Source organism: Hemicordylus capensis, chromosome 4 (genome assembly GCF_027244095.1).
Source record: "Hemicordylus capensis ecotype Gifberg chromosome 4, rHemCap1.1.pri, whole genome shotgun sequence".
Classification (NCBI taxonomy): domain Eukaryota; kingdom Metazoa; phylum Chordata; class Lepidosauria; order Squamata; family Cordylidae; genus Hemicordylus; species Hemicordylus capensis.
The window spans coordinates 82,599,206-82,623,331 of record NC_069660.1 but is presented as its reverse complement, the minus strand read 5'-3'; the positions used below and the strand labels follow the sequence as shown (position 1 = coordinate 82,623,331).

The following is a 24,126-nucleotide window of genomic DNA, read 5'->3' as shown; positions in this document are numbered from 1 at the left end:
CATGCATCTGGCCTCCATCCATGCACTTTTTTCTCCCGCTCCAGAGGCATAAAATAAAATAAAATAAAATAAATTGAAGACCCTAAGAGAAATAGCACTGCAAGACTGTTAGAGGGTGGCAAACTTTCAGGAGGATATACTAAAAATAGCTTAATATTTGGGCAATATTAAAATATTAAACAAAAGGTTTTCCAGTCCATCAAAGGCTTTTCTCACTGTTCAGACTTTTCTATTTTAAAATAATCTTCTTTCTGATTTGCCGGTGTGAATCCACATTGGATGAGAAATCCAGCCAACTGACACCCATGCTTTCTGCTGCTTCCAAGTTCTTTTATTAATTTTGTAAGCACACAAAGACCAGTTTCCAAGGAAGAAAGCTATTTAAAAGCTATTTTCCGTTTTTAACATTTCCACTGGTTTCCATGTACCTGGTATGGCATGTCTGAAGTGTCAGTGTTTCTATGCCAGCATTTTCTGCTTCCAGGAGAAGAGCAGCTCAAGGCATTTCCCATATTATATTTCTTTATTTTCATTCTATGACAACACAAAACTTGATTTGAACTTTGATAAAGGGGACATGTGTCACTCCCTTTGAAGAAGTTTTCATTGCTGCCTATTGGCCACTCTTCAAAACACACACCCATTCATACTTCCTGTTGTCTAACCTGCCAATCATCAGCTAGACCCATGCATCTCTGAACAGTCTATCAAAACTCACCCTGACCTTTCAGCCTGGGTCTCACCTGAAAGGCAAAGGGGGAATGTTAAAAGTGACAACATGTCTTGTGAACACAGAGCTCTCAGTTAGAAAAATGACAGCACCTCTGGGCAGCAAGAGCAGGGCATGTGGCTGCAAGGCCGAAAGCAAAGGTTAGTCTCAGAAATAAAACTCTGTCCTGCTTCTCCGGTTGCTTAGGTTGACTTCCCAATACACTTTTATTGAACAGGCAGGGATAGTGCTTGAGCTTCCAGATATTTCACATAGAATGTACCTACCAACGTGAACCATTAAAGATAAACATCCAGCTAATTGTGAAAACAAAACAGCCCATTAGTTTAGGTCATTTCCAGAAATGCAAAAACTTACCTTAGTGAGGACCACAGTACAGACCACTATGTGACCATAACCTCCCTTTCACAAAAGTGCCTTCACCTACCCAGCTGGTATCTTTAAGAGACTCAACAGCCTGTGTGTTTAACAAAAGGTGTCAGTCTGACAGAAATCCTGTATGAGATGCCAGGAGGTGGCTGTTGGCACTTACAGAAATGTCGTCTTTGACATTCAAATGGGACACATACGTTTTAAATAATGTCAGGCACATTATTAAAATACCTCATTAGGACTCAGATGGGGAGATTTATGTTTTATGAGATGGATGATTCTCATTATAGAGATGTCTGCCTTCCCAAACAGGGTGTATGGAACAACCAGGCGGTTCTGGTGCTGAGTCATTAATGCCCTCATTGGTCGACAAAGGGCAACACATTATATGCAGGGAAAGGCCCAGCCTGGCACAGCCACAGACAGGACTGGGAACATGCCTTGCTTTGCTCACTGAGCATTCAGTCTGTCATTTTGCTTTAGGATTTGTGATAGAAGTGGAGAAATAGTTTAAAGAATTTGTAACATCACAGCTGTCAATCTTGGAGCATTCCAAAGAGAAGATGACAGTTAAAGAAACCCATTCATATCAAAATGAGATTTACATCTCCCCCACCACACAGCTGAGATTTCAACAGAGGCAGCTTGATGCAAATGCACTTGAAAAAGCAACTCACATTTGCTCCAAAATCACTTAACAAGAACTGAAAACATTAACCCCCAGCAACAGAACCAGTTCCAAAGAGTTGGATTATTAACTTCCGGCAGTGATTCAGTGGAGAGGGAGAGGGAAGGAAAGAAGTGGGAGCATTGGACAAATGAGAGAGTGTAATTTAGTGGTGATAATAAGTTTATCAGGAAATTCAGGGGTCAGTCAACAGCAGCAACAGAAATCACAAGAGATCACTCAGACTACATAGCACTGCTTAGCACCTTAAAATTAATTCCAGCGACTACTTGGAGCATTTCGGCTAGAAAAATTATTAGCACATTTAATTATTGGAAAAATAACTAGCAGGGCCTGGGAATGTAGAGCTTTCAGGCTGGAGGTGGACTCAAGACTTAAAGTGGCCAGATGTGTGTCTGATTCATTTACTCATTATGAATCTTTATGGTACAGTGCCATGAGTCCTTGTCAGGCTACAAATGAGGTGGAGCTGGCTTCTTATATCTCCTCCCTCTACCTTCATACTAGAAGGGTTATTAAACTGGAAAGGTGCACCTATAGCTCACAAAAACAGACACTGCTTTCCCCCCCAGCCAGATTTGCCTGACATTTCAAAATTTATTTCCTTTTTACTAGTTCCATTCCTGTCAGCAGTAGTACAGAAGAATGTGCTTCACTGTTCTCTTGTGAAAATGTTACAACACACACTACAGTGGCTAGTTCAGACCTGCCTAGAGTTGCTGCTCCAAAGGCTGACTGAATCGGAAGGATCAAAACCTTGGAGCCTTATGTGGCATGAAATGGGGGACAGAATTTTTTACTTTGAAAACGTCCCGTTGAATAACCCCCTTTGACCTGTGCACACCTGTGATGGATGATTCTACAAGGTGCCACACTAAAAATAAATGAAAACAAGCACACAAGTGGGGGAGCTGCAGATGAGCAAGTGTGCTGACAGAGTTTGGAGTGAGAGAACAGCTGGAGATGAGATACTGCTGGAGAGGGGGCATGGCAGAAAGGAAATGGAGTGACAAGACAACTGGAGGCACAGTTCAGCATTCTTACCTCTGATTGGTGTACCACCTGGTGAGGTAATTTGAATGCAAATAAGATTAGAGAGAAGCGTTAGTACAAAGAGGAAAGGAAGAAAATTATAACTAAAAAGTAGAAAGTTTTTCAAAGCTAGAATCTGTATTAGCACAACAGGAATAAACAAATTAAAAAAAAAAGGATGTGTAGTAACAAGTCAGAGTGATGCCCTCAGGAGGTTAGTAAAGCTCTCTGCTACGAAGAACACAAGGTCTGGCCCCATTTTTCCAATTAAGATCTTGCTGGCCCTGCACAATGAGGGGTGCTGACTACCAGGCAAAACCCACTAGCATTTGCTGTCATAGCTGAGATGGTGGAGCCACTGGAGAGATGGGTGCCGTGCCTTTTCATTCTACCAGAAGATGGAGCTGAGAGTGTATCAGAGTGAGTGGATTGAGAGGAAGAGTGTGTGTAGGGAGAAACATTAAGCATAAGGTGGTTTGTGAGAGACACATTCTTGGTTTAAGATTACATGGACCGTTGGGGACAAAATCGGCTGATTTCATAACTAAAGCTTAAAGTTGAGTGATAAATACAGGGGTATCTTGGATAAATCCTACACCAGGTTCTCCGAGACTGAAGGCCTGCACCACTAGATTTTCAAATTAAAAAATGTAAAGAAATATTCTTCTATCTTTCACTTGGACCAATGGAGCACCAGGCATGTTCTGCATAATTTGTTTAGTGAAGAAGGGATTCCTACCCTCTTTATAAGGGAGCTGGAAATAATATCACATGCTATGAATGCATCTTATAAGGAGGGCTTGGTAATGAAGCTAACTGCTCCAAACGTGTCAAGAAGCAGTACAGTTACATACAAGGGTTTGCTCAGTCATGGGCCTTATCATGAGCATGGTCCAGATGTGCAGAGAGAGACCCGTGTATGCAAACTGACTGCAAACCCCTCTGATCCCAGTTTTGTCCCCTTGGTCTTATTTTGTGCAAATGGAGGCTGTTAGTAAAGGGAGGGAGATTCATGCAGATCTAATTTGTAGGCAGTTCATGGTATGTGTTGGTTTGATGCCGATTTTGCACATCTGAACACCAAGCACTTACCAAAGAAAACTGGGGAGTTTAAACAGACAGAAAGAGAGGGTTAAACAGGACACAGAGCGTCAAATCATGTTCCGTGTATTGATCAATAAATACCAGTAATCATACGAGTGCTGTGTATCTGAGATTAACCGCTCCCCACATTCCATTATCCACAGCACTGATCACCCAATGGGAAACAAAGAAAGACACTCAAAGAGTTTCTGTAAATACAAAGAAGGCAGATTTTAAGCATGTTTAACTTGCCTCTTAAAGAGTAATTAAAATATTTATACTTATTATCTCTTTTCCTAGCTCTCTCCTAGAGTTTGTTCCTTCAGGCGGTAGCCCTAGCTTTTAATCAGAGGGAGCAGTTCCAGCTGCTTTGCTTAGCATTCTCCACAGCTGAAATGACATTACACCATTTTCGCTTTATGGCTGGTTTATATCTGCTGATGTTTTTGTCCACAGATGAGTGAAGCATCAGGAAGGCTTGCACCACTGCTGAAGTCGTGAGTAATCTTTGCCTTCATAAATCTCCTGCCTATTTATCTGCTTTTCTAACTACCATTCCATTCCCCTTGACAGAACATTTCTTATCACGGAAGCCTGCATGGCTCACAAGCTGTACTGACAGGAAGAGGGTTATTGCTTCATGCCCAATAGAAAAATTTGCTGAGTACTCACTTTCCTTCCTAGTCTCCCAATTATTACCATAATTAAAGATTCTGAATCCGGACTGACATCCCCACCCCCAACCTCTGAACATCTCTCCAGCAGAGCCTAGGAATCCCTGCTGGTCTCCTAGCTGGCTGGCTGAAATAGCACCTGTTTTATGCTGCTGCCAGAAAGGTCTGAAGCTATTCTTTAAATGTACCCACCCTCCTCTGTACGAAATTGTCTATGCAAAGCTAAAGAATCCAGCACACACTCAAAATGGATTTCCCAAAGTGCAACTGACTCATCTTTCTTTTACATAAAAGCCCAACTTTTGGACCTCATAGGGTAAGATAACTTTTGCCAGAGCAGTGTAGTGGCTTTGATGCAATGAAACAAGATCCACTTGAAGGGTTGGTGTGCAAAGACATGGAGAATGTGGCACAAAAAGAACTCAAATTGAACTCTTCAGAGGCTTTTTTGATGTTGTTGAAAATCACTGCATGAACATGTGAAACATATACTATAATAGTAATCGTTAGGGCAGTTTCCTATGTCACAAATCCAATGGAGTACATTTTCAGCATGAACCAAAGTTCAGAAGCTGTCTATGTATTCAGAATAGTCTATCATATATGATATTATGCAACTGTCTTATACAAAACCAGACCACTGGTACATCTATCCTAGTGTTGCCTACTGTGACTGATAGGAACTCTCCAAGGTCTTATCGCCTGCTACCTGAACTTTTACTGGGAAATGCTGGAGATTGAAGCTAGGATGTTCAGAGAATGTGCTGTAGCAATGAGCTATGCCCCATCTCCACTCAAGTCAGGCTTTGCTCCAGAATTCATTTGGGGTTTCATTTCATGATCAGTGAGAAGGGCTTGAGGATGGGCAGTGGGGAAGGCTGCTTGAACTTATCTTCTCCGCAGATGACTGCTCCTCCATTGCTGGGTACACTCCCCACACTCCCAGATGAACCTCAGCTGGCCCTGGCACCGTGGAAGGTCGGGGGCAAGGATGTGTCATCTCAGCCCCTGGGAATCCCATAATGCACCATGCAAGTGCACGGTGCATTGTGGGCATCCCAGCAGCGAAGGATAGGTGCCCATCACTCTACAGTGCTGGCTAAAAGTAGCCGGAGCTGCAGACAATGAAAACAAGTTGTCCTATTAAGAACTAATTAGCCTATTTTTCTCTCTGTTTCTACAACTGGACTAAATTTGGTTCAAATGGAGGTCCACAAACTAGATTGCTTGCACCTCAAATATTCATGCATCCGCCATCTTGAATCAGGGTGGATGACATAATCACAAACTATGCCATTGAGGTGTTCCTGTGTGTCACTCACTACAACTGTATCTAATTTTGTTCAAATCAGCTAGACAATCCACAAGTTAGCCCACTTGTGGCTCAAACATTCACACGTCTGCCATCTTGGGTTTGGGGTAGTTGACATCTTGAATCAGGGTGGATGACATAATCAGGGTGGATCACAAACTATGCCATTGAAGTTTCCCCATGTGCCCCTACAGCTGTAGCAAATTTGGTTCAAATCAGTTAGGCAGTTCACAAGTTAGCCCACTTGGGACTCAAACGTTTACGTGTCTGCCATCTTGAATCAGGTGGATGACATCATCACAGGCTATGCCACTGAGGTGTCCTTGTGTGTCACTCACTACAACTGTACCCAATTTGGTTCAAATTGGTTAGACAGTCCACAAATTAGCCCGCTTGTGCCTCTGATGTTCATGTGGCCACCATCTTGAATTGGAGTGGATGACATCATCACACACCACGCCATTAGGGCATCCCTATGTGTCCCTACAGCTGTAAAAAATTTGGTTCAAATCAGTCGGGCTGTTCACAAGTTAGCCCACTTGCGCCTCAAAAGTTTATGCATCTGCCATCTTGGATTGGGATGGATGATATCATCACAAAGTACGTCGTTCATATGCCCCTATGTGTCCCTACAACTGTACTCGATTTGGTTCATATTGGTCCAGGCATTGCGAAGTTGATGGAGGCGGGGTGGTGGTGGTGTGGGGGAACACACGCAAGCACACACAGAATGCCGGGTGATCTCATAAGCCTACTGGAAAGTAGGCTAAAAATGGGGCTAAGGGAGTGGTCGTTCCCTTAATTTCATTCAAGAGGCTGGCTTCATAGGCAGTTTTGCTGCGGCGGCGCTACCAGCAGCTGGTTGGCTACTGCAGTTTCACACATGCAACCAAGAGCAGGCTTGGCTGCACATGTGAACAGCCTCAATGACCATCCAGTGGCCATCAATGTACCACAATGAATGCAATGCCTAACATACTTAGAAGGCTATTATATTGCATCAGTTGCCCTAATCACCTTCTTAGCATCTGTACTAGAAGCATTCAAGACTAAAAGGATGTTTAATCTGGATCTCCCACCATTTGAGAAATATGGCACCTTGCACATTCCCTGAATACAATGCTACTGCTTACAGGTCAAATAATACCAGCAGAGCTGAGGCCCTCACCATCCTCACGTTGCAATTATGCACACAACAGTATTGAAGAGATGGTTAGCATGTAAGGCTTTAGAATTGGCCTGCACAACTTGTGGCCTACCAAACTGAATGTAGTCACTAACCATGTATAAAGTCCTTTCTGATGCATTAGGATTCCTACTCAGGGCAACCCTCTGCAATTCTGTTTCCCTTCAACACTTGCCAATTCTCTATGAGTGTATTGGCAACTCAGGGGTTAACTAATGTTAAGTCCCACCAATACTTAGAGAATGTCACCCCTTAGGGGTCTCAAACACAAGGCTTCATACTCCAAGCATTGTACATGCCATGCAGCAGAGAGTTAATTTTAGTAGCATTTCTCTTCGTAGAATCCATATGTGCTGGTTTCTAATGATGTGATATTGAAAGGACAGTTTCTGGCAATATAATTAGGATATGAGCTACAAACTCCACTTTATTCTTTTCAACCATTTCAGGTCACTGTGGTGTTGCTTTAGCCATTGAGTGTAACTAACCTCTCATAAAAGTTAGCTATACTCAGATAAATGCCGACATCATCTTTCCTTCTCTCACACTAGTGGCAATTCTGTTCCAGAACAGGAGGCATCCATCTTCCACAAAGCTTGAAAATGGATCTTGCTGATACCTAGGTTGTCACCTTGCCTATAAAGCTATCTGAAAGCAGAATGTAACAGTAGCATTTGAATTCTCCCACTAAAGTCAGGCCTTAACAACCATTCTGTCCACATAATACCTATGTGGTATTATAGCAACATTCCCATGTGCTATATTTTCACTCACACCTAGCTAAGAAGCAAGGGAAGGATCTTGCCAATTATTTTCCAGATCTGGTACTGTATACCTTGTCATCAAAATCTTGCCAAATACACAATCTTGATCACCTGTGTTGCCTCTTATTTCTTGTTTCAGCTTTGGCACCTGCATGTGTTCCCATTTTTCACTCTAATTTTTTGGCCCAGAGTAACTGCTGCCTTCATATCTTGGATCTTCACAAACATTATTACCTCAATGAAGGCTCTGTCACATCTTCCTATTCCCTAGCCTTGTCAGTTAAAATACTTGATGTGCTTCTAAAGTATTTTACAACACTATTTTATTCATTCATTCATTCATTCATTCATTCATTCATTCATTCATTCATTCATTTATTCATTCATTCATTTAATGAATAGCATTTTGAGCACCATGTGGAGGAAGGGTGCAACACAAATACAATCATTAACACTAAAGCTTTACACACCAAATCAACTGGGAGCATGATGGACAAAGCTGCCAAACCTCCGTATTACAGATCTCTCCTAGTAGAGAGATCTGTAGTATTCCTCCTGTTTCTCCTGTTTCTTTTCCACTGTTTCTCCTAGGCTTTGAAAGCAAATAATATAGTAGAAAACTGTGCATCTAACATAATCCCTCTACAGCTATGTGACATTTGGAAAATGATGCCCCAAACGATTGAGGTAAAACCCAAAGACTGCTGTATATGTATATTTTTGAAAGCCCCAACTATTTAACTCCAGCACCTCTCCTGGATTTAGTCATTTTAAACCAAATTTAAACCGAATGTGCATGAGCTGATACTTACACAGTTAAGACCACCTACTTCTCTTGTCTGAAGGACCACTTTATGATAGAGTTTATTTTGTGAACCAGCTTTTAGTCATAGCTGGAAAGGGGAGCAGAAATTTCTGTCCAGCCTTGTAAAATCAATATAGAATTGCAGAGAAGAAGTTGAGAGTTAGTCCACACCTGGTGTCAGTTTTCAACAATAGTAAATGGAGGAAAGATCAGGAAAGACTTAGCCAGGTGAGATTTAAAATCTGGACTCTCTTCTGTATTGTACAGTGCTTGTTTCAGTCAATGGCAGTTGCACCTTATCAGAGCTACATATAGAATGAGGGGAGGGGAGAGTCAGTTTTGTTACAAAAGTCTTAGGAAATAAGCCACTTCTCACTTTTTCTACAATAAAAACCTCATGGAATAGGTGAACTGTAGTGCTGGGCAAGGAGAGGAGAGCACACAACTTTCCAAGATTTTGCTTGTTTTAGAGATGTGCATGAATGGCTCATGCATGGGCTGGCAGGGCGGGGAGCAGTTCCCTCAAGGAGCTGGAAAGCAGGTCTTTAACTGCTCCAGTGCTGCCCCGTCGCTTTTCCGGGCGTGGTGCTCGCCCTAGCGACCGCCACGTGGAGGCTGCAGCTCTGTACCTTGCAGCCTGAGAGTGCAACGTCAGCATGCACATGGCATCCGCACCGGGCTCCATATGCATGCCAACGGCGTGCAGGAAACAGTGCCGCAGCCCTCACACTGCTGTTTCTAGGGTGAGCACCACAACCGGAAAAGCGGCAGGGCGGCAGCAGAGCAGATAAGGGACTGCTTACCAGCTCCTTGAGGGAACCGCTCCCTACCCCACCAAACAGATTCGACTACAACTGCCCAAGCTGGTTCAGCGCTTCCCAAAGGAGGCACCGAACTGGCTCGTGCACATCCCTAGTTTGTTTAATAAAGAAAGTTCACAACATGGTACTGCTGTAGGTGAAGGTGCAGCCTTGCTGGTGCTGCCACTTTTTAAAAAAATGGCCTACATGAGTGCTTTAGTACTGGATGCTTAGTCTTTAGAGAAACACGCAAAAAGGTTTTAAAGAACAGCTTTAGAAACAGACACAAAATGACACACCAACGGCTTGAGGCCTGCCACTCCTGGTTGGCCTAATCTCCTTTGTGAGCGTGGCACTGCTGCTGTCTCACTCTCACATCACTGGCCCCACCCTCAGCTGCCCAACTCACTACTCCTGGGCTGGAAGTCCAGAGCTGATCACCACCTCTCTTCTTTTTGGCAGCGTGCAACCCTCTCTTCTCCAAGCAAAGATCCATAATGCTGCCCCTCTCTCTTGCTCACCCTCTCTCTCCTCCAGTAAACCTTTCCACTTTGTCTTTTCCATTTTGGGAGCAGACAAAGCACAGACGTTTGTTGCTGGAGGGGGAAGAGAGAGGGGATGAGCAAGAGAGACTGACTGCTGATGATGCCTGCCTCCAGCTGGCTCCTATGCTTGCTGTAGCAGGCAGCAGGCATCCAGCATCAGTGGCTAGCTGGCTCTCTCCCCACTTCAGCAACAAATGTATCTGCTTTGTCTGCTCCCGAAATGGAGGAGACAAAGAGGACAAGTCTGTTGGAGGAAAGGAGAGACATGATGAATGAAAGAGACCAGTGATGTAATGCATCACCAGTTGACCAGCAGAGTGCTGCATGCTGTTGAGAAGAAAGGAGGCGATGATCAGTACTGGACATCCAGTCCAGGAGCAGTGAGTTGAGGCTAGGGCCAATGAGGGGGTCGGAGATCCCCTCCCCACAAATCCTACAGGCAGAAATACATAAGGGGAAGTGGCAATGAAGAAGAGGTGGAGTGGCAGCAGCAGTGGACGGTATGGACAAGCCCAACAGGCAGGGCAGGGGCCCTACACTCACTACTCTGTAGTGCAGTTGCTGTCTGAACTTCGGCTCATGGGGGAACCACCCCTGCAAAAAGAGCACTGCCATGGAGAAGGGGGAGGAAAGAGTTGTGTCGGTCATCAATGGTGTCATATGCGCTATCCAACAGGTGCCCATGACATTCATCCAACTTCGTTTCACACAACACTCTAAATCTCATTGATTCTGCAGACTGGAGAAAGAGCTGGATTTTCTTGTTCCATTCTGAGCACTGGGGAAATGCTATATCCTGAAACAAGTATTTCCTTGATGAAAGGTAACTGGTGAGCAAAATCTGCTCTTTTATTGTTTAATAAAATGATTGATCTGAGAACCCAACAGGGCTGCTTAAATGAAATATACTTTAAAAATTAATTATACTTTTAAAATTAATTATACAATATTGCCTGCTCCATAAGCAGCAGAGGCCTATGCTGCCATGAAATTCCTTATTTTTGTTGAAAAGATGAAATAGTGGGTGTCTTTCATGGGTGTCTGAGGAGAAAGCAAGGGGAAGCATTCATTCCCACAATTCTAAATTTACTGAAAATTCTAAATTTTCATTTACTTCCCCCCCTCTTTTGGACATACATACCTTAAAAAAGGTTTCAGAACTAGCACCTGCCATTGGCACAGCCAGGACAGAAAATAAATTCTGTGTAAAACAACATGAAATGAGCCTTGGGGACCCGGCTTGAATCTGGACTAATTTCTGGCTTAATGTCTGTCTGCATAGAATTCCACAGTATTGCTGTTAAATGGATAAATTCAAGCTATCTGGTACAGGTTAGTTCCAAAATGTATTATTTTATTTATTTATTAATTTGATTTGTATACCGCCCTTCCAAAATGGCTCATATTAAGCTATATATATACTACACACACACACACACACACACACACACACACACACACACACACACACACAGAGTAGACTGGGGTGGGCAGGCCTAAGGCTTTTGGGAAGTACTTTGGGGGGGGGGGGGGAGTGTCAAAGCCTTGGGAGCTACCAGCACAAAACTTTGGGATGTGGGACCTGCCACAAAATGGTGATTTGAAGAGGCAGAACCAGTCCCAAAATGGCAGCTTCTACAAAAATTTCAACTGACAGCATAAGGAATTTTGACATCAACCCCCCTGAATTCCAGATGGATTTTGCTGCAGGAGAGGAGGGGAGTCAGAGAGGCTGCTTTGTGGGAGAAGAAACAGGAGATAAATTAATGTTAAGTAAAAGCAACCCTGAGCACTTGTGGAGAGATTAAAAATGGCACACAGCCATGCCCTCGGTCAACCGCACAATCAGATCTGCAATACTGGCTGGAAGGGAAAAGAGGGAGAAGCAAGTCCAAATGCCTGGAGAGCTACTTCAGATAAGTCTAGTTGCCACCGGCAGCTCCCAAGCTACCTAATCCCTGTCCCTGCAGTATTCATATAGGCCTAATGTGGTCCACGGTATTTCTTTTTAGCACTAGGTAATGGGGTAGGGGTATGAACATCTCAGTTATAAAGGCTGTTTATCAGGCTAGTGACCGTATTTTAATTATATACTTATAATTACTAGACACTGTCCCCTCCCCAAGATTAACATCTGGGGACACTTTTGAATTCTCTGGATATAGTCTGAAGCATGTTTGTTTGGAAATAAGCTTCAATGAAATTAATGAGACTTACTTCTAAGAAAATATAGGATTGGGGTTCAAAAGCTAATCCTGCTTTATGACTTCTTCTCCATCCCTACAAGTACAGACTTTAAACCTCTCCTTAGAACATACTATATGTGAATGACTCATATACTACCATACAATCTAATCAATTCTCTCTCAGGCCTGCAGATGAGCTACCAATTGATTTCTAAACACCTCCCTGGAAATTCAAGTGACTTCTACAACCAGGGAGCTCTATGATAAGAGTTTGAATCCCAAGTGAAATTCAGCCGAGACACTGCTTGTGATGAGTTAAAAAACAAAACAAATTTTGGATGTGATAGCTGTGCTGGACACATTTTGTTTTCAAACAAAGATCCCCCCCCCACAAAAAAGCTTGCTCAGTAGCAGCCAAGTGCACATGATGTTAATGTTGTTGAGAGCTCAGCATGTGCCTAAGGGCTGCCCTGCTCATCTATAACCCTAGATGTGAATGCTGATTAAGTAAGTATCCATGGATGCACTTCCATAGCGCTGCCTGTGTAGTGCCTTTCAAGTTAAATTAACGAGGATGATATTTTCTTTCAGCGCAAACTTCTTGAGATTAAGCCAAAGGTCACTGGGAAATTACATAAACTAAATGTATTAGTGCAATTAGTGTTCACTGATCTATATGGAGAGAGTCTAGTGCAAGGCTGAGGCCTAACAGGTGCCAGCAAGGGGCCAATTATAAACTCATTTATGCAAAGTCTTCTCCACATCAACCTAAGAGCCAGACCAAGACCACACACAATTTACACCACCTGCTGGAGGTATGGAGTACTTTTGTGGTCCTGGTAGTTACTACAGGCTTGCTTATGGACATATATGCTCCCTCTATTGAGGCAGATACCTCACACACAATCTCTCAAATGGGACCATCACTGCTGCATCTAGAGATTTTTTATTACCAGAGGGGCTGCACTTCAGGGGAACATAATGGAGTCCTTGAAATGCTTAATTCTCCTTATTGCAATCAGAAGCCAGACCAAAATATTTGAATTATTGATAATTTATATAGTATGTTTTAATATTCTAAGTGCTTTACAATCTAAACCTTACTCATTCTTGCAATACCCCACAAGTTCACTCAAGTTGTCCATGACTAAGATGGAATTGCAGCTTCTATCTTCTGGTTTCAAACTAAACAAGTTAGCCAGTGCACCACCATACCTCAATGGTAGATTGGACAACATGCACATTTTGACTTCAGAACCGGCAAACTTGTGTCAGTGGCTCACATGGTGCACAAATTTCCATATATGTTGTAACACAATGTGCACGCTGTTGCGCAAGTGTGCTCACTTAAAATTGTGCAAACTTGGTTGTGTAATATGCAAAACCATGTTTGCATAATATCAAACATGGTTGCCATTGGAAATAAAGCTTGTGCTATAGCACAAACACATTTGCGAAAAATTTTTTATGGGTGTAAGAGTGCACTTGTGCAAATGTGTGCATGTTGTATAGCAATGTGCATGGAAGTTTGCGCATATGTGAGTCACTGTACCCAAACAACTCATGCAATGGGTTTTGGTATGCCAAAATCTGATTTAAAGACAAACAGAGCATGTTTTAGACATTGATTGCCAGTTCTGATTTGAATTGATTGCCATAATTATTTCTGTTATTAGGCTAACTGAGCAACCTTCTTTTATGAATAAAAACCTGGTTTTTCTTCATTTTCTTCTTCTAAGTTGTACAACTAGTGACATGTGTTTCTCCTTTTCTGAAAGAAACCCATAATGGAGTTGGAATGACTCATGCTACATACACACTGAAGTAGGAGTGTGCACGGACCGGCCGCTGGTGCGTGCCGCATACATCATTGTGACGTATGTGGCACGCACGCCGCGAAGGGCACAAGCGTGGCTCCAGCTTTTTCGGCTTGCTAACTTTAAAGACAACGATGGGGGCGGGGGGAGGCAGGGGTGGCAGAGAGGAACTCTGCTGCCCCAAGAACGTTTTAAGAAAGTCCAGCGCCGGAGGGGGAAGAGCAGCGGGGGGGGGGAGTGCTATCCCCCCCTTAAAGACACACTCCCCCCAGTGCCGGACTACGCCTCCGTGGTTCCGTGCACATCCCTACACTGAAGGACTCAGTGTGCTACTGAGACATGGACCACCACCCCTCTAGAAAAGGAAAGTCTGTTCCAAAGGCTCCACTTCTCCTTTAGAGAGGCAAATAAGTTCTATCAACTAAAACCTGCTCTCACCCCCCCATCTCAAGCTGGTCTTCATATCACAGGGAGCATATCTTAAATGAAGTGGAAGTTGGGTGAGAAACTGGACCTCACAATCTAGATGAAAGATAACACAATTGTTTCATATTCACAAAGATTAGGGAGTACAGGGAAATAATAAACCTTTGCTGCTTTACCTGAACGGAGTTGTTTGATTCTCCCATTGCTAGTGGCTGTGTCTACAGGAAGGAAGTCTTTGAACCAGGAGATTTCAGGGTCAGGATTGCCACTGGCAGCACACAGCAATGTGGCGGTGCGGGCCTTCTCCACAACCTTGAGCTGTGGACCCATGTCTATGGCAGGAAAGCCAGATGGGAGCTGGTTCTCTGCAAGAGAATACAAGGAGAAAAATATTACCAGGTAGAAATGGAACAACAGTCCAGCAATAGCATAAGCATTTATCACGAAGAAGAATGAGGTTTTATATATTCAAGGCCTTTCATGTGCTTCTGTGATTTGACGCTTTTAGCAGGCCCATCAGAACCTTATGTTTGTATTTCCATTTGTCACTGGACTTATTGTTATAATGAAGCTCTCTTTTATTAGTCACTAGTAGGTCTGGCCTGTAATTGATTGGGCAATGTAATTTTGCACAGATTACACTGACACAGGTATTCAATATACGCAATAGAACGTTTTATTAAAGTGCTTGCAAAAGGGAAGTAAAAGAAAAATTTGACATTTGTAAGATTTCAACTTCAAACATTATTCTTTTAATTGAATAATTTATCCATAGATGGTAAATTTGAATCTGAGAAGGATCTTCTGCTTCTCTTGGGCATGATGTTATTTTTGAATTACTGATCTGAATGAGTGTTAAAAATCTGTTGAGAAATTTTTTAAAAATCTGCTAATTATATTCAGAATTTCTTCTAAGAAATAACAAAACAAATTATTTAAACCTTTCCTCCAGCGTATTCTGGTGTAAAAAGTAATGCATTCAGCTAATCTAAGTGACAGGATTGTTCATGCAAAATTTGGTATCTGTAAGTCATTGGGAAGTATGACTTGTAGGGGTGTGCATGGTCCGGAGTCCCCCCCGGTCCGGCGGGGGGGGACTGTGACTTTAAGCGGGGGTGGTGGTAGTACTTAACCCCCCCCCCGCCGCTCTTCCCCCTCCAGCGCTGGTCCGTTGAAAAATCTTCTTGGGGTGGCAGAGTTCCTCCCTGCCGCCCCTGCCCCCGTCGTCGTTAGTTAAGGCTTAAAAGAGACAAGCGCTAGCGGCGCACATGCGCCCTGTGCGGCGCGTGTGCTCGTCTCTGATGCTGCCACACGCGCCGCATACGTCATGGGAAGGCTGGTATCTTTCCCAGCCTTGCCTGGAAATGCCAGGATTGAACCTAGGAGCGATGGTTCCTCCCAAATTGGTTTCCTCCAACTTTATAATGTGTTTGACTGCTTAGTAACAGTTTTAGTTGTCTCTGTCTTGCTCCTCTCGCCAACATTTTATTTATTACATTTATAAAGTTTAAGGCATTATGTCGTCTTGTTTTTTTAAAAAGAATGCAGAATGAACATTTATTTGTTTAAATATTTTGTTACTAAAACATAAGTCTATTTTTTAAAAGCTGCAAAACCACTCTGGTGGTTTGTGGGGGGAGGGAGAGAAGGCAAAGCTAACCTGCAATGCTGCAAGCACCAGCTAATGGCAGAATCGGGTTGACCTGAGCTTGATCCTGGAAAGGGAACCATATCTCTGTGTACAACATGGTGAATGCTCTTCCATGGCAGCTTGACCACTCAAAATGTATATGTCTGAATGCATCCTTAAGCTCTGAACAGAGTCACAGCAGCGCAAATATAGTTTAGACCTCTGGCAACTTTTTTTTTTTTTTTGCAATGGAGGAATACACTGCATATTTCTTCATGTTGTTCTGCTCTTACAACAGCAGATATGATTATTAAAAGTCTATAAGGAATAGATGAATATAAAATTAACAAGCCAAAATAATTATATCAATCCATGCCAGGGTGCACATTAGGAAACAGCCAGAAACTCTCCCAGGTAGTTGAAGATAACTGAGGCATGCAGAAACTGAGCAATGTACACCCTGCCGCGGCTTACTGCTCTATTACAAGATCAAAGTATCACTGTGATGAACAGTTTAAAAAAGGTATTTCACAGTAGACAGAGAAAGAGAGTTCTGTCTGCAGTAGCTGCGGCACTCTCACAGGTAAGCGTGGCTGAGCCCATTATGAGGCATGTGAAGAAAAAACCCCGAATGCGCCAGAACAGCTGTTCAGCAAACAACTGCCAAGCTGAGCTCATTTCCTCACATCTGAGGCAAGATGTGCCATTCTCTGCTAAGCATGAACTGCAATCACTGACAGGCAAATGTATGGAAAAACGGCCAGACCACCACTTAAAGGCTTCTTAAAACACGAGCACTTCAGTTATTCTCACCACATCTTTTTTTTTTTTTAAATGCTTCAGCAAAACATGAAACTGTAGATCTCTTGTTGCCAGTCAGTCCAGCTTCAGCAGACATTCTAATCGGGATATCTGTAATAGGGGAAGCCTTTCCTTCCACCAGACTGAGCCAAACCCTTGCTTTTACAGAATTAAGTTAGGAATCCCATTCTTCACAAGATGGGCACACCTAGTGGACTGAGTAGGAACAGAGCATTAATAATAATAATAATAACAACAACAACCACCTTCCAAAAATGGCTCAGGGCGGTTTACACAGAGAAATAATATATAAATAAGATGGATCCGTGTCCCCGAAGGGCTCACAATCTAAAAATAAACACAGTAGACACCAGCAACAGTCACTGGAGGTACTGTGCTGGGGTGGATAGGGCCAGTTACTCTCCCCCTGCTGAATAAAGAGAATCACCACATTAAAAGGTGCCTCTTTGCCAAGTTAGCATAGCAAACAGGACGTTGGAGTTTTGCAGTTTAGCGGGAAGTGTGCGGGGGTGCCTGGAACAAGCCCATGCGATCACAAGGAGCCCGGTGGAGAAGAGAAGGTAAGTACAAATTCCTCCCTCATTGTCCTTAGAAAGGCTGTTTGGACAGTTAAATAGCTGACCATTACAGCTGAGACCTATCCTTCAAATAACTATCTCTAAATACTGTAAACAGCCAACAAAACCACTATGAAGCTAGAAAGCCAGCAGGAGAGGGAGCACTTCCCAGTGTATTGCACAGAGTGTCACATATATGACTGTTTGCTTCATGGGCAGAAGTCATGGGTGTGTGCTCGGTGCAAGAAGCTCCTGGCTCTCAAGAAACATGTTCGTTCCCTCGAGACCAAGGTGGCGGATCTGGAGAAGCTCAGAGAGACAGAGAGGCATGCGGATGAGACCTTCAGGGACATGGTAGAGGCATCCCACTCCAGGGCTGATAGCTCCGCTGCTGTCAGGGAGAATGGAGGTCTCGGGGAAGGAGAACACTGGTCTGAGGAAGAGGGAAGCGATCCTTTAGAAGGGACCCCTTCTGTGGATGATGAGCCCATATCCTCTCGCAAAAGGTATACTCCTCCGGTGGGTGGGGGCCTCCTTGTAGTGGGTGATTCTATCATTAGAGGTATAGAGAGATGGATTTGTGACCCGCGTGTTGACCGCATGGTGACTTGCCTGCCTGATGTGAAGGTTGCGGACATTATGCAGCGTCTAGATAGGCTCTTAGGCAGTGCTGGGGAGGAGACAGTTGTTGTGGTGCATGTCGGCAGTTGTTGTGGTGCATGTGGGGAAATGCAGTCGGGAGGTCCTGGAAGCCAAATTTATGCTGATAGGTGGCGTTTTGAAGTCCAGGATCCCCAAGGTAGCATTCTCAGCAATGCTACCTGTTCCATGTGCAGGTACAGTGAGACAGGCAGAGCTGAGGAATTTCAATGCGTGGATGAGATGTTGGTGCCGGGAGGAGGGGTTTAGATTTGTTAGGCACTGGGACACATTTTGGGGCAAACAAGGCCTGTACAAAAGGGACGGGCTGCACTTGAACCAAGATGGAACCAGAATGCTGGCACTTGAAATCAAAAAGGTTGCAGAGCAGCTTTTAAAATGATGCCTGGGGAATAGCCGATGGGAGCTGGGCAGTATCCAGTTCAGCAAATGCGATCCCTTAAAGTGCGAGGGTGCAGAGGATTCAGATAAAACAAAAGGGGACAGAGCAGAACCACATAAAGAGCAAACACTAGGCTGCGCCAGCTGGTCAAAGAGTCAAAAGATAGCAACACTAGGCAAGAGATTCAGCGTATAGGTACTTATATGTCAATGCCAGAAGCCTCCGAGCCAAGATGGGTGAGGTGGAGTGCTTGGTTGCTAACACAGAAATAGATATGGTGGGCATAACAGAAACATGGTGGAACAATGAGAACCAGTGGGACACTGTTATCCCTGGATATAAACTCTATAGAAAGGACAGGGAGGGGCACCTTGGAGGTGGAGTAGCACTATATATTAAAGAAGGGATATAATCTAACAAGGTAGAAAACATAGGTGGATCGGAGTCATCCACAGAAACCCTGTGGGTGACAATACAAGGCCTGAAAGGAAATGTGCTACTGGGGACATGCTATTGCCCTGTGGATCAAAACGCTGACAGTGACTGGGAGCTGTAGCAGGAAATCAGGGAGGCGTCAAGGAGAGGCACAGCAGTAATAATGGGTGACTTCAATTACCCACACACAGACTGGGTAAATTTACAGTCAGGTCATGACAAAGAGGTCAAATTTCTAGATATGTTGAATGACTGTGCCCTAGAACAGTTGGTCTTGGAACCAACCAGAGAGAAGGCGACCTTGGACTCAATCCTGAGTGGCACCCCAGGACCTGGTGTGGGATGTCAGTATCATCGGCCCTTTAGGAACAGTGACCATAGTGCGATCAAATTCAGCTTACATGTGGGGAGAGAATCTCCAAAGAATTCTAACACAGACACTTTGAATTCCAGAAGAGGAAACTTCTCCAAAATGAAGAGTATGGTGAAAAGAAAGCTGAAAGGGAAAATCAGGAGAGTCACTTCGCTCCAGAATGCATGGAGTTTACTCAAAACCACAATACTAGAAGCCCAGTTAGATTGTATACCCAAAAGGAGGAAAGGTACCACTAAGTCCAGGAGGATGTCAGCATGGCTAAGAGGCACCGTCAAGGACGCCATAAAAGGGAAGAAGACTTCCTTCTGAAATTGGAAGGCCTGCCCAAATGAGGAAAACAGAAAGTCACAAAACTCTGGCAAAGAAATGCAAGGAGACAATAAGGGAGGCAAAAAGAGAGTTTGAGGAACACTCAGATGCACGGAACCTACCAGGGAGGCGGTTGGACCTTTGGATAATGAGGGGGTGAAAGCGATTATTAAGGAAGATATGGCGTTTGCAGAGAAGCTGAATGAGTTCTTCGCGTCCGTCTTCACGGCAGAGAATACTGTTCCTGAACCAGGCTTTTTGGGGATGGAGGTTAAAGAACTGAGTCAGATAGAAGTGACAAGAGCTGATGTTCTAAACTGTCTGGAAAAACTGAAAACTAATGACTCACCAGGGCCGGATGGCATCCATCCAAAAGCCCTAACCCAAAAGTCCTAAAAGAACTCAAATGTGAAATTGCCAACCTCCTTTCTAAACTATATAACTTATCCCTGCAATCAGGCTCTGTATCGGAGGACTGGAAAGTAGCAAATGTAACACCGATTTTCAAAAAGGGATCCAGAGGCAATCCGGGAAATTATAGGCCGGTTAGCTTAACGTCCGTTCCAGGCAAATTGATGGAAAGCATCCTCAAGGATAAAATTGTAAAGCACATAGCCAAGCCAGCATGGCTTCCGCAAAGGTAAATCTTGCCTCACCAAACTTTTGGAGTTCTTTGAGAGTGTCAACAAGTGTGTGTATCAAGGTGATCCAGTTGACATAGTATACCTGGACTTCCAAAAAGCTTTTGACAAAGTACCTCATCAAAGACTCCTGAGAAAATGGGATAAGGCACAAGTACATATGTGGATTAGTAACTGGTTGAAAGACAGGAAACAGAGGTTAGGTATAAATGGAGAGTTTGGGCAAATAAATGGCAAATGCGGTTCGATGTTGGCAAGTGTAAAGTGATGCATATTGGGACTAAAAACCCCAACTTCAAATATATGCTGATGGGATCTGAGCTGTTGGTGACTGACCAGGAGAGGGATCTTGGGGTCGTGGTGGACAGCTCGTTGAAAGTGTTGACTCAATGTGCGGCAGCTGTGACAAAGACCAATTCCATGGTCACCACATCTAAAAAAGGACATTGTAGAATTGGAAAAGGTGCAGAAGAGGGCAACCAAGATGATCAGGGACCTAGAGCACCTTTCTTAAGGCTACAACACTTGGGGCTGTTTAGTTTAGAAAAAAGACGACTGCAGTGAGACATGATAGAAGTCTATAAAATCATGCATGGAGTGGAGAAAGTGGATAGAGAGAAATTCTTCTCCCGTTCACATAACACTAGAACTAGGGGTCATCCCATGAAATTGATTGCCAGGAATTTTAGGACCAGCAAATGGAAGTATTTTTTCACACAATGCATAATCAACTTGTGGAATTCTTTGCCACAAGATGCGGTGACAGCCAAAAACCTGGATGGCTTTAAGAGGGGTTTGGATAACTTCATGGAGGAGAGGTCTATCAATGGCTACTAGTCGGAGGACTATAGGCCACCTCCAGCCTCAAAGGCAGGATGCCTCTGAGTACCAGTGGCAGGGGAGTAGCAGGAGGAAAGAGGGCATGCCCTCAACTCCTGCCTGTAGACTTCCAGTGGCATCTGGTGGGCCAGTGTGTGAAACAGGATGCTGGACAATATGGGCCTTGGGCCTGATCCAGCAGGGCTGTTAAAATGGAGGCTGCAGATAGTCCTTCCCATCTTTTAAAAGTTGCCAGATATGGGGAGGCTCTTAATTCAACAGGGAGTGCATTCCAGGAGTAGCAACAGAGAAAGCCTGTTCCCAAGTAGCCACCAAACAAGTTGACGGCAACCGCAGACAAACCTCTTCGAATTATCTTAACAGGCGGTGGGGCTCATGGTGAAGAAGACGTTCTCTTAAATACCCAGGGCCTAAGCTGTTTAGGGCTTTATAGGTAATAACCAGCAACTTGTATTTTGGTTGGAAATGTATCGGTAGCCAGTGTAGTTCTTTCAACACCGGAGTAATATGGTCTCTCCGAGATGACCCAGAGACCAACATGGCTGCCACATTCTGGACCAACTTCAGTTTCTGGACTATGTTCAAAGGCAGTCCCACATAGAGCGCATTGCAGTAATCCAGCTTAGAGGTTACCAGCATTGTACCACTGTTTTGAGGTAGTTCCTCTCAAGAAACGGATGAATCTGGTGTATCAGCAAAAGCGGATTAAAAGGCACTTCTAGCCACCGCCTCAACTGGGACACCAGGGAGAGGTTTGGATCCAGAAGCACCCCCAGACTGCATACCTGTTCCTTCCGGGGGAGTGCGACCTCATTCAAAACAGGCAGATCAAAATCATCTCCCAAGTTCCGACCCCACACAATAAGTACCTCCGTCTTATCTGGATTCAGCCTCAGTTTGTTATCCCTCATCCAGCCCATTAATGCCTCCAGGCAGGCAGTTAGGGAGGTTATGCCTTTTCCTGATGATGTTGACACGGAGAAATAGATTTGGGTGTCATCAGCATATTGATAACACCCTGTACCAAATTTCCTAATGATCTCTCCCAGCAGTTTCATGTAGATGTTAAACAGACAATATGGAGCCCTGAGGGACACCATAGGAAAGTTTAGATTGTGAAGAACAACACTCTCCAAGGGACACCATTTGGAATCTGCCTGTGAGGTAAGAGTGGAACCACTGCAAAGCTGTGCCTCCCACCCCCAGTCCCCTCAGATGTCCCAGAAGGATACTATGGTCAATAGTATCGAAAGTTGCCAAGAGATCCAAAAGGACCAACAGCGTCACACTCCCTCTGTCAATTCCCAACTGAAGACAATCCATTAGGCTGACCAAGACAGCCTCCACTCCATAGCCCACCTGAAAGCCAGTTTGAAATGGGTCTAGATAATCAGTTTCCTCCAAAACCACCTGGAACTGGGAGGCTACCACCTTCTCAATCACCTTGCCCAGCCATGGAAGGTTGGAGACAAACCTGTACTTAACTCTGAGGGATCCAAGGCAGGCTTCTTCAGAAGCGGTCTAATGATTGCCTCCTTAAGAGAAGGAGGCATCCTGCCCTCCCTTAGAGAAGCATTTATAATCTCTACCAGACCCTCTATAACAGCCTCCCTGCCAGAAAGTATATGCCATGTTAGGCAAGGATCAACAGGACAGGTGGTAGACCGCATCATTCCAAGCAACTTCTCCACATCCTCAGGAGTCACCTACTGGAATTGATCCAGAGTCATCACATAATAGAGCTGCTAGACACCTCGGCATCAGACTCTGTAACAATTGTGAAGTTTGAATCTAAGTCTGCCCTAAATAAGAGAGATTTTGTCCACAAATAACTCACTAAAAATGTCACAACGAGTAATTGTTAGTATCGAGTACTGATTCAAGGGGAGAGGGGCACACATTAGCCCCTTCACAACCCTGAACAATTCCGACGAACGTGAACTTGAGGACACGATACAGGAGGAAAAGAATTGCTTCTTTACCACATGTACTACCTGAGCATAGAGCATGTGCTCTATGTAGTAATCTGTGGATTCGAGTCGACTCTTTTTCCACTTGCACTGTAGTCATCTACCTCGACTATCCCTTGCAGTTATGGAGAAAAGCAGAAAAATGTACTTAGCACCCCACAGAAAGTTATGCTCCCTTCCCAGACTTTCTGTTATGCCAAGGAGAAGAGCAATTGGTCTTGTAAGAGCAAAGCCTTTCTATCCTTTGTACTACTTAGCAAGGAGAGTGAGAGAATGGTTTCCTACTTCTCCTTGCTCTTCATGGCTTTTGTTCTTCTTAACCACAATCTAAAGGCCGATTACACATTTCCTTTAGCATATGGAGAAAACATGAAATGGCATCTTTATAAGACTGCCATGTGGAATGTTAGTCATCATGTGATTATTCCATCTGACATTCTCTATGTCAGGCAGAAGAACTACATGACTAACAACAGTACACGCCGTGGTGGAAGCATGGAAAAACTGTAATGTGGAAGCCATTTCCCACTTTCTCCACATGTAGGCCAACCTTTAAGAAGTCTGAGCAAGGAGCAATAGGGATGTGCACAAAGCGTTTCGTGTATCCCTGGGGCAGTGGAGAACAGTAGCTTTAAAGGGAGGCACGTAGGTCCCTACCTGCTCCTCCACTGCCCTCCGCCATGGTGCTGTCCGTTCTCTCTGTTCTAAAAAGTGCTGTGCCACGTGTCTGCTTCCCTGTTCCCAGCAGCATGTGCAGGGGCATTGGCACACACATGGCATCCATGCATGCTTGGGCACCATTTGTGTGGTCAGCATGGTGTTGCTGAATGTGCAAATGGCGCCCGCGCATGTACGGATGCCATGTACGTACACATGTACGGATGCCATGTACGTACACACATGCTGCTGGGAACAGGGAAGCAGCCAGAACAGTGCTTTTTAGAATGGAGAAAATTGACAGCCCTGAGGTGAGGGTCAGCAGAGGAGCAGGTAGGGACCTGCATGTCTCCTTTTAAAGCTACTGCTCGCCCCCTGCTGAAACATTCTGGCTGCGACAGCCTAAATCATTTCAGTCCCTCTCTAC

At 44.2% G+C, this 24,126-nt stretch overlaps 1 protein-coding gene and 1 long non-coding RNA gene across 26 annotated transcripts in view; one reads left to right on the top strand and one right to left on the bottom strand.

The window, feature by feature from the left end:
- Positions 1–10,763, top strand: part of LOC128322789 (uncharacterized) — a 61,869-nt gene extending 51,106 nt beyond the window's left edge. The window contains exons 2-3 of the long non-coding RNA XR_008305995.1: positions 4,362–4,402; positions 10,668–10,763. This is a non-coding gene — a long non-coding RNA (uncharacterized LOC128322789). The remainder of the gene's footprint in view (positions 1–4,361; positions 4,403–10,667) is intronic.
- Positions 1–24,126, bottom strand: part of PTPRF (protein tyrosine phosphatase receptor type F) — a 759,513-nt gene that overhangs the window by 141,352 nt on the left and 594,035 nt on the right. For 14 of the 25 annotated variants that reach the window (XR_008305992.1, XM_053244735.1, XM_053244734.1 and 11 more), the window contains 3 exons: positions 14,597–14,785; positions 2,835–2,852; positions 719–743 (listed from right to left, as the gene is read on the bottom strand). Coding sequence is in view for 24 of the 25 variants with exons in the window: in XM_053244735.1 (XP_053100710.1) it covers positions 719–743; positions 2,835–2,852; positions 14,597–14,785 (232 nt within the window). In the remaining variant the exon portion in view is untranslated. Of the gene's footprint in view, positions 1–718; positions 744–2,834; positions 2,853–4,007; positions 4,038–14,596; positions 14,786–24,126 lie in introns of those variants that run through there. The other 11 variants (XM_053244742.1, XM_053244743.1, XM_053244744.1 and 8 more) reach the window with 4 other exon arrangements.